General features: G+C 46.3%; 1 protein-coding gene across 2 annotated transcripts in view; it reads left to right on the top strand.

Moving 5' to 3' along the window:
- Window positions 1-14,406, top strand: part of NCOA3 (nuclear receptor coactivator 3) — a 179,439-nt gene that overhangs the window by 146,557 nt on the left and 18,476 nt on the right. For both annotated transcript variants that reach the window (XM_075072275.1, XM_075072276.1), the window contains exons 12-16: window positions 55-443; window positions 732-1,612; window positions 3,323-3,458; window positions 5,289-5,483; window positions 12,141-12,377. In XM_075072275.1, coding sequence (XP_074928376.1) covers window positions 55-443; window positions 732-1,612; window positions 3,323-3,458; window positions 5,289-5,483; window positions 12,141-12,377 — 1,838 coding nt within the window. The remainder of the gene's footprint in view (window positions 1-54; window positions 444-731; window positions 1,613-3,322; window positions 3,459-5,288; window positions 5,484-12,140; window positions 12,378-14,406) is intronic.

Below are 14,406 nucleotides of genomic sequence, written 5' to 3'. Positions count from 1 at the left end.
ATAAAGTTTTAAATGTTTTTCTTGGGGTGGGGTGGCGGGATGCTGAATTTGCAGAGAACAGAATGGATATCGACCAAATCCCAATCCAATGGGACAAAACATCAGAGCATCTACAGCTGGAAGCACAAATTCTGTTGGTGCTATTATGAACATGTCACCAGGTCAAAGCATGCCAATGCAGAACAGAAACTATGGCATGGGAGATCCCAGTGTGATGGGACAGATGAGCGGCATTAGATACATAGGTCCTGGTAATATTGGACCCATCAACTCTGGACCAGGAATGCAGTCCTCTCCTTATCAGAACAACAATTATGGGTTAACTATGAGTAGTCCACCACATGGTAGTCCCAGCTTGATTTCCAGCCAACAGAACTTAATGATTTCTCCTAGGAATCGTGGGAGTCCAAAAATGGGTTCACACCAGTTTTCTCCAGTTGCAGGTATTTATTTTTGGTATAAAATTTTCTCTAGGGTTTGCTTTTTGCCCCATTTTATCTTAATTTTTTGTTCTTTTTTATATATCATGGTCTTATAACATCTGAACTACTATACTTTAAGTGTAAAATACCTAATTTTATGATGAGGATATATTTAAGGGTACAGTAATTAATGCTACAGTATTTCTTGTTTCTGCTATCTATATTTCAGTTCTTAATGTGCATGCTTAAATAGACTTATTCAGTATGTAATGGTTACATAATAACTGTAACATAATAACTTTGATACAGGTATGCACTCCCCAATGGGATCTGCTAGCAACACTGGCAACAACAGCTTCTCTAGCAGTTCCCTTAGTGCCCTTCAAGCCATTAGCGAGGGGGTTGGAACTTCTCTTCTATCAACGCTTTCCTCACCGGGTCCAAAATTGGATAATTCCCCAAATATGAATATAGCTCAGCAAAGTAAAATGGGCAACCAGGACTCAAAGAGTCCTCCTGGCTTGTATTGTGAACAAAGTCAAGTGGAGAGTTCTATGTGCCAGTCAAACAACAGGGAACTCCTTACTGACAAAGACAGTAAAGAAGGAAATCTGGAAGGGTCTGAGAGTCAGAGGGGACCAAATGAAAGCAAAGGTCATAAAAAGCTCCTTCAGTTACTCACATGCTCCTCAGATGAGAGAGGGCATTCTACTTTGTCAAACTCACCATTGGACTCTGGTTGTAAAGAATCTTCTACCAATGTTACAAGTCCCTCAGGAGTCTCTTCTTCTACATCTGGAGGGGTCTCTTCCTCATCAAACATGCATGGGTCCCTGCTACAAGAAAAGCACAGGATTTTGCATAAATTGTTACAGAATGGTAATTCTCCAGCAGAAGTAGCAAAGATCACAGCTGAAGCTACTGGTAAAGATACCTACCATGACTCCAGCAATACAGCCCCCTGTGTTGAAGGAGCTATCAAACAGGAACAACTGAGTCCTAAGAAGAAGGAAAACAATGCTCTACTCAGATACCTTCTAGACAAGGATGATATAAAGGATCCACTTTCAAAAGAAATGAAACCTAAGGTAGAAAGTCTGGATAATAAAATGGGACACTGCAGTAGTTCCACTATTCCTACTTCAAGTAAAGAAAAAGAGATTAAAATAAAAACAGAACCTTCTGAAGAGGTAGAGTATTTAACCTTGTACAGGAATTTTGTTGTTGAACTCACCAATATTTTTCTTATTAGAGTTAACAGCCTAAAAGGAGACCATGCAATTTTTGTGTATAATTATTTCCAAGACAGTACTGAGTAATCACAGCATAAAAATGTATGTTTAGTTTTATGATAGTTAACAAAGTACATTTAACTTGAACAACAGTATATATTGTAATAAAATGTGCTATTAGTGTTGAGCTATCAAACAAGGCAAAGTATATTTAGTGTATTTTATTTAAATTTTAATCTTTAAAATTGGCAATTTTTACATAGCATATATTTTCATGGGTCATTTGGAAATGGAACTGCCAGCTGACTCAATAAATTAGTTGTGGGTGCTACAGTAGGAAGTAAAACAGAATAAACATAAGTGGAAACGATCCATTTTCTATATGCAATTTGGTTTAAAAATGTGGGGTGCTAGTTTCTCACGCTGGATTTACATAGAGGTGGTTCTGGTGACATTTCCATTGATTATATTGGTGTAAATGTGAGAATAATGCCAGTGAATCCGGTAAAGAACGTCTATAACTGAATATATATTATGTGACTTGTGCTTTTCAGTACTTTAGATGTTTTTTAAAAAAACAACCTTTGGGAAGTTGGGGAGGAAGAGCCATCAAACAACTTGAGTTACATGTACATACAATAGCCAAAGCTGATTCTTTAAATTGTTCTGTACAGGCAGACCCCCGTGCCTTAATGGAGACCCATTTTGTCTTCAAATATTACTTCGTATCTCAATTTAAAACACTGTTTGAAAATGTTCAGCTGTGTTTAAATATATCTGAATAGATGCTTTCATAATCGAAAACAGCTGAATTTAGGCCCGTGATCCTGCAACTGCTCTGCCTGGGCTGGCTCCTTATTGAAGTCAGTGGTGCTCTTGGTAGGCACAGGGGCCTTGCAAAGTTCTTCAGGGAAGGACTGTGTATTTTTGTACAGTGCCTAGCACATTTTGGGAACTACTGCAATATAAATAATGTTGATTATTCGTAGAGCAGTTTTTCAATAATCATCCAGAGTTTTCTGTACCATATAGGAAGACAATTACCAACTGCTATGTAGTTTATATATACATGTGCTCTAGAGAATTATGGAACACTTTCATGGTGAGGTTATCATTTAGCAAACTAACAGATCTATTTTGTTCAAACTATGTGATTCAGGGACAAATTTTCAAAGAATAGTAGCCATGCAGTTACCCTGCAAAAGATTGCCTAATTTGCACATGTGGTTACTGTGATTATGTGCACAAATTATCAATTCGGTGCACTGGTATTGGCACATACAATTATAATAATTGTGACTATGAATTAAAGTTATACCTGTAGTGCTTTGCTTTACCATTCAAACTTTTGAGACTAATACGGAGAAGTTTCTAAAATTTGAGATGCTAAAAATATTTGCATTCAGGTTAATTTTTTGTGTAACCACTTTTTGCCTGAAGTTTTGCTTTTCCAAAATCAACAAAGCAAAGTGCATTAACCAAATAGTTGAATGATATCTGAAGAATTCTTTGGAAGTCAGCATTAAGTCCTGAAATGTCGTAACTGAACTAAAGTGTTTGACTGCATATGTTGTTCAGGGTTGTTAAGACTTGTGAGGGGCTAAATGGAATGTTAAAGGATGAACAATGTGAGAGTAGTATTTTGTTTTTGTTTTTTTTTCCTTTTAGATGAGTGGAGACTTGGATAATTTGGATGCAATACTGGGTGATCTGACTAGTTCTGATTTTTACAATAATGCCATGTCTACAAATGGGAGTAGTCTTGGAACTAAGCAAACATTATTTCAAGGAAATGCCCCATTGGGTAAGGAAGTTCACTTAATTCCACTTTTCTGTAAAGTTAGGGGCTATTGTGTGATTTGCTTTCAATGTAATGTACATTTAACTCATTCTTTGCTTGGGGAATGTTTTGTTTCTGATTTGCTAGGAAATCAGTCTACAGGAAAAAGTGATATATGCAGGGCTATTTATCCTTTGGTACATTGTGTTTATATTATTAGCGTGAAGAAGTATTATGAAATATCAGAGGACATTGAAAATCCCATTTCAGCCAGCATCTGATTTTTTACTAAATTTTAAAAATTTGATACAGAGCTGTGTATCTGAATTGTGGGCCTTGCCAATGGCATGTCCAGACTCTAGCATTAGAAAGAGCAGTCTCAAGAGCTTTGTATGCTCTACAAATGTTGAGTAAGGTTAACTTCTCTTCACTTTCCATCTCATGGTCTTCTTTGCACTTCTCTAATGTTCCAAAGACAGTGGGAAAATATATTGTTACGAATTGAGGCAACTGCAGATTAAAAGAAGTTGCAGCTGGCCAGGGAAAGGCTGAGGGATGAGTGGCAAGCTTCTGATTTGCCACTGCTCTCCCAGATACCTTTAGGCCTGCAACATCTAATGCAGGGTTTCTCAAACAAGGGTTGCCGCTTGTGTAGGGAAAGCCCCTGGCAGGCTGGGCCAGTGTGTGTACCTGCCCCGTCCACAGGTCCGGCTGATAGTGGCTCCCATTGGCCCGGACTCCGGGCCAATGGAAGCTGCGATCGGCCGAGCCTGGGCCAATAAGAACCGCGATCGACCAGACTTGCGGATGGTACACACGCTGGCCCGGCCCGCCAAAGGCTTTCCCTACACAAGCGGTGACCCCTGTTTGAGAAACCCTGATCTAATGAATACCAATACTTTTATTTCTAAAGGACAAGCCATCCCTACCAGTAGAGGGAGTGGGAGGGAGGGTTAATGTTACATGTGGGATGCCATCATTACCACCATCGCTATGTTCTACATCTGTCTCATTGCATAGATATTATAGTGATAAGCACATTACAAAAGCTTAAAACAGATATCTCCTGGCAAGTAAGTTTACTCCTATGGCTAGTAGATGTCTAGTACATTTTTCAAGCTCTCCTGAGTAGTGTTGGAGATGACCAGTTTTCATACTGGAGATGGACCTTGTGGGTCTTTGTTTGCTTTGAGGCAATAATTTGTACATTTTTGTTGTATGTAACTGGTCTATATATCAAGGGAAAACCAAAGAGTAGGAACCAGTATGGATTTTGATAGAGCAAGATGGTTCCAGGTATTACACATTAGGATGAGGGTGTGTTAGCAAAAGAGGTGTAACCTGAAAGTGAATAAGGCTGGAGAGCCCAATGGGATTAAGATGCTTGAGAGAATTGTAACTTTCTAAGGGTGAGGAATAGAACCTTGCTTTCAGTTAAGATTATTAAGAGAGGTGAGTTGTACACTTACTTTGGAAGGACAGTACTTTCCAGACACACACCAAATTTTGTGAGAATATACTATGGATAAAATAAGAACTGAAGACCAACACCAATATATCAAGAGGCATATACAGTGCTCATGACACTTGCAATACAGTATATGCCAGGAGAACACCTAGACAAAGAGTCCTAGGTTGTAATTTAAAATATTTGATCATATTACACCTAGAGTCCAAGGACTTGTTTGGCTTATCTGTAGGGACAAACACCTAAAACACAGTAGTCATTCATAGCTTGTTAAATGTGTAGTGTAGGTGCTCAAAAATAGATATAACTTGTATAAATCATCAGTAGGGCATTCTATTTCTTGTTTAAAGATGTACAGTTGAAAGCATCTTTTAATTTTTTAACAGGTCTGAGAAGTCCCCAATCTGTGCAGACTACCCGTCCTCCTTTCAACAGAGCCATGTCTTTAGACAGCCCAATACCTGTGGGTTCAAGCCCTCCAGTGAGGAGTGTCAATGCATTCTCCATGTTACAAAAGCAAAACATCATGAGTGGGAGTCCAAGAATGATTGAGAACCAGGAAAATTTTGGATCAAACATGGGTTTGTTGATTACATACAAACAGAAAATATTGTAAAATTTTAATGTGTTGAAATTAGTTAAAACTAGTTAAAACACTGAATGTATAAGAATGAGGCATGTTAATCTTTAATATTTACCATCTAAATCATTAAACTGATTTTAAGTAATTATTCTTCTTCTTCGAGTGCTTGCTCATATCCATTCTAGTCAGGTGTGCGCGGGCCGCATGCACGTTCATCGGAAGATTTTTACCCTAGCAACACTCGGTGGGTCGGCTGGGTGCCCCCTGGAGTGGGGCCGCCATGGCGCCGGATATATACCCCTGCCAACCCAACCGCCCCTCAGTTCCTTCTTACCGCACGTGTCGGTCGTTGGAACCGTGGAGTGCGGTTTTACTGACCTCCACCTCCCTAGCTACTCGTAGTTCTCTAGTTATTTTGTTGTGTATATAGTTCAAAGTTATATAGTTATAGTTAATTTTTATTGTTCATAGTTAGTGTATAGTTAAGAGGCATTCGGGGATTAGCCCCTTCCCCGCACCCAGTGCTGGAGCCCATGCCCGGTTCACCGGGTTTCAGACCGTGCTCAGCCTGTCATAAGCCGATGCTGACAGGAGATCCACATGACTCTTGCCTTAAGTGCCTCTGGGAATCTCACCTGACAGATAAGTGTTGCATTTGCAAGGCTTTTAAGTTGAGAACAAAAAAGGAGCGGGACTTTCAGCTAAAGCAGCTCCTCATGGAGGCGGCTCTTACCCCTCCGCCTTCGGCACCAAGCGCTGGTCAATTGGTGGGCAGAAGCACCTCCTCGGCACCAGACCGCGCCGGTACAGCCAAGGCCTCTTGGCACCGGCTGTCGCCAGCACCGAAGTCGACTTGGCACCGCTCCCTCTCCCCGAGGTCAAGAAAGCCTAAGACTCCTACTGCTTCTGTGCCACCTGCACCACAGCCAGAGAGCTCATCTAAGTCGGATCGCCCGGCACCGACACCTGCCACAGCACCGACGATGTCGGTACCGTCGATTCTGGTCCCACGAGGGCCGTCGAGTCTGGTGCCTGTCAGCTCCCCGGTGCAAGCCATGGTTGAGCTTACTATTCCATCCATGCCAGAGACATTCTCAACGGCAAGGGATCTGATTGCCATGACAGAGTCGACGCTGCCTCAACCCCCGGCACGCAGGTGCGGGTAATACAGTCTATTGGCAAGCCTTCCTTGATAAGACCATCCTCTGTCGGCAGAGCAGAGTGGTACCATTCATGATCACGGTCCCACAGACGTTCCAGGTCCCGTCGGCGCTCCCGATGCCGCTCGCAGTCCTGGTACCGTTCTCCTCCTCGGTACTGGTGGGCACTCGCGGCACCTGTCGGTATCCCGTTCACTGGCCCACTACTCTCGGCACCGTTCCAGCTCCCGGCACCGCTCCAGGCACTGTGACTCCCGTAGCTGCTCTCAGTGTCGATCCTCGAGATCTCGGTCGACTTCCTGGCACCGCTCCGGTCGCAGGTCCCAATCTCGTTCCCTGTACCGGTATGCCTCCCGGTGCCGAGTAGAGCAAGGTCCGCTAGAGACAGAGACTCTGCCCAGGGCATTTCAGCACCTCCATGGCCATCCAGACATGCATCAGTGTCCTCCCACACAGACAGCTCTTATGCTCAGGACCGCGATTCTGATGTGCCCACCAGAGTCTTCCAAGAGGCCCAGGCCCAGGACCATGGACCCCATCAGTGGTCTTTCTGGACACCTTGGGCGTACCACCAGGCCCAAGGCATACCAGTAGTTCCGTCCCGCTCTGTCTCATCAGAGCACTGAGTGCCAGAGGCGACGGTTAGCCATCCCCCTCCGACTGCTGCGGAGGAAGCCCCAGTTCACCCACCGGACTTCCAGGTTCCACTGGAGCAGGAGGTCACCCAAGAGCAACAGGCCACACAGGACCCGCTCATCACTGGCATCTCCTCTTCCTCTTCCCCAGATGAGGCGGTGGCAGGAACATCCTCCTCAGGCCCTCCTCCAGTCGACCTGAGAGCCCATCAGGACCTTCTAAGAAGGGTAGCACTCAATATGAACCTCCAGGTGGAGGAGTCCCAGAGGTAGAGGACCTGGTAGTGGACATTCTATCGGCAGATATCCCCACTAGAGTGGCCCTACCATTTATTCGAACCATCCAGGCGAATGCCGATACTATATGGTAGTCGCCAGCCTCTATCCCTCCTGCGGCCAGGGGAGTCGAGCATAAATATATGGTGCCCTCTAAAGGGTACGAGTACTTGTATGTCCATCCTCCGCCCTGCTCACTAGTCGTCCAGCCCGTTAATGAGAGGGAATGCCACGGCCAGCAGGTGCTAGCCCCGAAATCGAAGGAGGCTAGGTGAATGGACCTACTCGGCCGCAAGGTGTACTCAGCAGGGGCCCTACAGCTCCGGGTGGCAAATCAACAGGCCTTGCTTAGTCGCTATAATTATAACACCTGGGTGGTGGTGGGTAAGTTTACGGAGCTTCTCCCTCAAAGACTCCGCCAAGAGTTCGCTGCCCTCTTGGAGGAAGGGAAAAAGGTGGCCAGAACTTCCTCCAGGCCTCGTTGGATGCAGCAGACTCAGCAGCCAGGACTCTGGCCTCGGGTGTTGCCATGAGGCGCATCTCATGGCTTCAGGTTTCAAACCTCCCACCGGAGCTGCAGTATACCATTCAGGACTTGCCATTTGATGGTAAAGGCCTCTTCTCGGAAAAGACTGACCCCAGGCTGCAAAGCCTGAAGGACAACAGGGTCATAATGCGCTCTCTCGGCATGCATACGCGGTGACCCAACGCAGGCCTTTCCGTCCCCAGCTCACCGCCGCCCATACTCTGTGCCTAGACAAAGACAGGACTTTGGCAGGCGGCGCGGCCGAGGTGGTCGCAGACGACCTGTCAGGACCCCAAGGGGGCCAAAATCAAGGTCCCTCGAAACCACCACCGGGACCAAAGAGACAACTTTTGAAGGTGCGCCCGAGGGCGGCGTACCAGTTACAGGCCAGGATCCCTCTCCTCCCTTCTCCAACCATCTCTCCTACTTCCTCCCGGCGTGGTCCCAGTTAACTTCAGATCACTGGGTCCTACGCACGGTGGAGTATGGGTACCACCTCCAATTTATTTCAACCACGTGCCCACCCACCTCCAACCCTGTCCCTCTTCAGGGACCCCTCTCACGAGCAATTCCTCTTACAAGAGGTGCAGACGCTCCTCGCCATAGGAGATATAGGAGGTACGATATGGACGAAAGGGGCAAGGGGTTTTACTCCCGTTATTTCCTAATCCCCAAGTCGAAGGGAGGTCTCAGACCTATCCTAGACCTGCGAGGACTCAACCAGTTTATGATAAAGTTGAAGTTCCGCATGGTATCCCTGGGGACCATTATCCGTCCTTGGATCCTGGAGACTGGTATGCCGCCCTCGATATGAAGGACGCGTACTTCACACATCGCCATCTTTCCTCCGCACAGGAGATACCTCCGCTTTGTAGCCAAACCGTCAGCACTTCCAGTTTACGGTCCTGCCGTTTGGCCTTTCTACAGCCCCAAGGGTATTTACAAAGTGTATGGCCGTAGTCGCCGCCTACCTCCGCCGACGTCGGATACACGTTTTTCCGTATCTGGATGATTGGCTCATCCAGGGGCCTCCGAGACACAAGTCACTCAGCATGTGGGCATCGTCAAGGACCTATTCACACGTCTAGGCCTGATGATCAATATAGAAAAATCCACTCTGGTTCCCACGCAGAGGTTAGACTTCATAGGAGCTATCCTGGACTCCAATCTAGCCAGAGCCTGCTTACCACAGCCGCAGTTTCAGGTGATGGCAACAATCATCTGAAGTCTACAGAATTTCCTGACAACCTCGGCTCGCACTTGTCTCGGTCTCCTGGGTCACATGGCTGCCTGCACGTTTGTAACCAAACACGCCAGGCTCCGCCTCCATCCTCTCCAAGTTTGGCTCAACTCGGTGTACTGCCCAGGCAGGGACCCGATAGACACGATAGTCACCATTCCCCCAAGCACCCTAGGTTCCCTAGAATGGTGACTGACTCCCTCCCTGGTGTGTGCAGGGATGCCATTCCATCCGCCCCAACCCTCAATGTCCCTGACGACGGACGCATCATCTCTCGGCTGGGGTGCTCACCTCGGTCACCTTCGTACTCAAGGGCTTTGGTCTTCTCAGGAGCTAGCATTACACATAAATGTCTGAGAACTGAGAGCAGTCTGCCTGGCGTGCTAGGTGTTCCAACAACAGTTGCGAGGCCGTTGTGTCTCAGTGTTTACAGACAACACAATGGCCATGTACTACATAAACAAACAGGGAAGGACATGGTCCTCCCCCCTTTGTCAGGAGGCCATCCAACCCTGGGACTCTTGCATAGCCCACTCAATAGATCTGGTTGCGTCCTTTCTCCTAGGCGTTCAGAACACTCTGGCGGATCGACTCAGCAGGTCTTTCCTGTCTCTCGAATGGTTGATCCGCCCGGACGTTATGCATTCTGTTTTCCAGAAGTGGGGATTTCCTCACATAGACCTGTTCGCTTCCTGCGAGAACAGGAAATGCTCCTTCCAAGATCTCTCCCCGGGATCGATCTCGGACGCTTTCCTGATGCCGTGGAAGAGCCAGCCCTTTATGCCTCCCCACTGTTCCCGCTGGTTCACGAGGTCCTGCTGAAACTCCGCAGGGACACAGTGTGCATCATCATGATTGCTCCAGCGTGGCCCAGGCAGCACTGGTACACCACATTGCTCGACCTGTCAATAGCCAACCCAATTACCCTGCCATTCCACCCAGACCTCATAACTCAGGACCACGGCAGGCTTCGCCACCCGGACCTGCAGGCTCTTCACCTCACAGCGTGGCTGCTGCGTGGCTAAACCAGTCAGAGTTACGTTGCTCTGAATCAGTACGACAAGTTCTCCTGGGCAGCAGGAAGCTTCCATCCAGTCAACGTACCTGGCCAAGTGGAAGCGTTTCTCCTGCTGGTGTGAAATGCTTAATCTTACTCCCATTGAGGTCTCGATCCCCTCTATTTTGGACTACACCTCTGGTCTCTCAAACAGCAGGGCCTAGCAGTATCATCACTGAGGTACACTTGGCCAGCCATCTCTACCTTCCATCCAGTGCGAAGGTGGTCGTTCCGTGTTCTCTCACCCTATGGTTTCAAGGTCCTTCAAGGGCTTGAACGCGCTTATACCTCAGTACGCGCGCCCAGAGCCGCGACCTGGGACCTCGAGCCTGGTTTTAACCAGACTTATGTCTCCCATTCGAGCCGTTAGCAACCTGCTCGCTATTATTACCTGTCTGGAAGACAGCTTACTCGTTAGCCATTACATCGGCCAGACGAGTCCCGAGCTTATTAGCTCTTACGGTGGATTTTCCCTAATACATGTTCCACAAGGACAAGGTGCAGTGTGCAACCACACTTTGCATTCCTCCCTAAGGTGGTTTCGGCCGTTTCATGTTAACCAGGACATCTTTCACCCGGTCTTCTTCCCAAAGCCACACTCAACGTGACGGGAACAACAATTGCACTCCCTGGACGTCCGTAGAGCGCTCGCATTTTATATTGAGCGGACAAAACTGTTTCGTAAAACGCCCCAACTCTTTGTTGCGGTAGCAGACCGAATGAAAGGCCTATCTGTTTCCTCCCAGAGGATCTCATCTTGGGTGACAGCGTGCATCCGCACTTGTTATGATTTGGCTCATATTTCCCCATGCCACATCACCGTGCATTATACCAGAGCTCAGGCTTCATCTGCCGCCTTCCTGGTTCGTGTACCTATCCAGGAGATATGTCGCGCAGCTACCTGGTCCTCGGTCCACACCTTTCCTTCGCATTATGCTCTGGTTCAAGAGTCAAGAGATGATGCAGCCTTTGGCTCAGCAGTTTTGCATTCTGCCACATCTCACTCTGACTCCACTGCCTAGGTAAGGCTTGGGAATCACCTAACTGGAATGGATATGAGCAAGCACTCAAAGAAGAAAAGACGGTTACTCACCTTTATAACTGTTGTTCTTCGAGATGTGTTGCTTATATCCATTCCAAACCCGCCCTCCTTCCCCACTGTTGGAGTAGCCAGCAAGAAGGAACTAAGGGGCGATTGGGTTGGCAGGGGTATATATCCTGCACCATGGCAGCGCCACTCCAGGGGGCACCTAGCCGACCCACCGAGTGTTGCTAGGGTAAAAATCTTCCGACAAACATGCACGCGGCACACGCACACCTAACTGGAATGGATATGAGCAATACATCTCGAAAAACAACAGTTACAAAGGTGAGTAACCGTCTTTTGTCCATAGCAGGAGTTATTAGGTTATAGCTGTATCCCAGCCATGTGTTCTACTGGGACTTTGTTTTAGCTGAATTATTCAAAAATAATGTTTTGAAATACTGAAGTGTCTTTTTAATGTGTGGTTGACAAGATCAGTTTGTGAGAGCAGCCAGTCAAAAAAATTTGTTAATATTCTTAATTTTGGCTAAATTAATATACTTGGAAGAAGTAATGAAGCATGCCATGGCCAGATTTAACAGGAGTTCAGTAATCTGTTCTCTGCCCATTGGCTGTTGTCGCTGTAATTAGGGAGAAAATAGAAATGGTTCCAATAACAAAACTTATCATATGTTCTATAGGAGAAATAATCTTTTATATGCTCTTCATTGTACTAGGTGGACCCAACAGAAATATGGCTATGAATCAGCATCCAGTAGGAGACTGGGTTTTGCCAAGCTCTAAGGTTAACAGACTGGAACCTACAAATTCTGGTTCAATGGTGAGATCAGGACAAGACTATAACCCATCCCTTCCCAGACCTACAGTGGGTGGCTCCATGCCTGGTTTGCCCATCCGATCTAATAGCATACCTGGTACGAGACCAGTGCTACAACAGCAAATGGTTCATATGAGTAAGTTCTTTACATTTGTATAAACCTATTTAATAAAATGCATAGTCGTTTGTTGATCAGGCATTCCGAATAAAGTTTCTTTTAATTCCAGTATCTGGATTTACATCCAAAGACAATTAATTCCTTGAGGCAAGCTCTGTATTTTCCTCTTGTGCTTGGAAAGTGCCAGGCACACTGTAGAAAGTTCCTTAATCTTAATGATAATTAATAATTTCAGACTAAGGAATTCCATATTATTTAATTATTTGTCCGTATGGTTGCTTATATTTCCAATTGGAGGTGTCATTTTTCCTATCACGCCTCCCACCCCAAACAAACAAACAAAAAAAGAGTATTCATATATTGATAATCTATCTCTATATTCTTCTTGGAGATGGCTTCTACATATTCCCGCCTGTGAAATGCAGAGTTCTAGGAACCGCTCTGTAGTTAGCAGCGGCAGCGCCAGGCATCAGCGCTCCAAGCGCGTGCCTGGGGCTGCAAGTTGCGGGGGGCGTCCTGTCAGTCCCTGCAAGGGTGGCAGGCAGGCTGCCTTTGGCGGCTTGCCTGTAGGAGGGCCGCAGGTCCCGCGAATTCGGCAGCAGGTATGCTGAAGCCGCGGGACTGGCGGATCTCCCGCAGGCAAGCCACCGAAGGCAGCCTGCCTGCTGTGCTTGGGGCAGCAAAAAAGCTAGAGCCGCCCCGATAGTTAGCTGCAGGTGTAGGGACTCTATATCAGGAGTTTTAGGAAATCTAGTTTAAAAGAAAAAAAACTATTTTAATTAGTAATAGTTACTGGTGGTAATATTGGTTTTACTAGTATGTAGATAGCTTTTAAGGTTGTCAAAAGTAGTTATAAAAAACTTTTTTTAAATTTCTGCACGATCATGCAGTTAGATTCTTGGAGCTACTATGGCTCTTTTCTGAAGTGTTATGTCTCATATAGAACCTAAAGACCTGTATTAGAGAGACTGGATTTAAATGGCGATCTCATGCCCTTTTGTCATCCTAAAACTAGCTGATCCAAGAAGAAATCATTTAGGGTATGTCTACACTACGGGATTATTCCGATTTTACATAAACCGGTTTGTAAAACAGATTGTATAAAGTTGAGTGCACGCGGCCACACTAAGCACATTAATTCGGCGGTGTGCATCCATGTACCGAGGCTAGTGTCGATTTCCGGAGCGTTGCACTGTGGGTAGCTATTCCATAGCTATCCCATAATTCCTGCAGTCTCCTCCGCCCCTTGGAATTATGGGTTGAGATCCCAGTGCCTGATGGGGCAAAAAACATTGTCGCGGGTGGTTCTGGATACAGCCTCACACCTCCCTCTGTGAAAGCAGCAGACAACTGTTTCGCGCCTTTTTTCCTGGGTGAACTGTGCAAATGCCATAGCACAGCAGCAGCCCCAGCGTTGCATCCCGCCACCACTGATCTTCCTGCCGCCACCTCTCATGTTGAGCGTCTCTCCTCTCCTCACATTGGTCCCTCCTGTCCTCACGTTCACTGGTATCTTTCCTGTAATTTGATACCACGTCCTTCCACTCATTCAGATGAGCTCTTTCACTGTGGGTTACTTCCATGATTTCCGAGAACATTTCGTCTCATGTCTTTTTTTTCCTCTGCCTTATCTGAGATAGCCTTCGGGATGGAGTAGGGAGGCTGGAAAAATTTGCAGCTGCGTGAGGGAGATAAAAAAGGGAGAGAAGTATTTAAAAAGATACATTTCACAGAACAATGGTTATACTCTTTCACAGTGAACAACACTATTCACCTTACATAGCACATGTGATTTCAGTACAAGGTCGCATTTTGCATCTTAATATTGAGTGCCTGCGGCTCTGGTGTTAAGAGATCTGACAGACCCAGGTCCGGGCAGCAGAATTCAGCTTGCATGTGGCCATGGTAAGCCATTGTCTTTCGGCTTCTGCAGCCTTCATATACACAGTGCCCTCCTTTCCCAAATACCAAGCAAATCCCATTCAGTGCTGCTTCTTTCCTGTTAACATGCAGCAGCAGAACGCCCCCCCCATCCAATTCTCTGGGA

The sequence above is a fragment of the Chelonoidis abingdonii genome, chromosome 14 (genome assembly GCF_003597395.2).
Source record: "Chelonoidis abingdonii isolate Lonesome George chromosome 14, CheloAbing_2.0, whole genome shotgun sequence".
Classification (NCBI taxonomy): Eukaryota; Metazoa; Chordata; order Testudines; family Testudinidae; genus Chelonoidis; species Chelonoidis abingdonii.
This window is presented reverse-complemented; position numbering and strand designations above follow the sequence as displayed.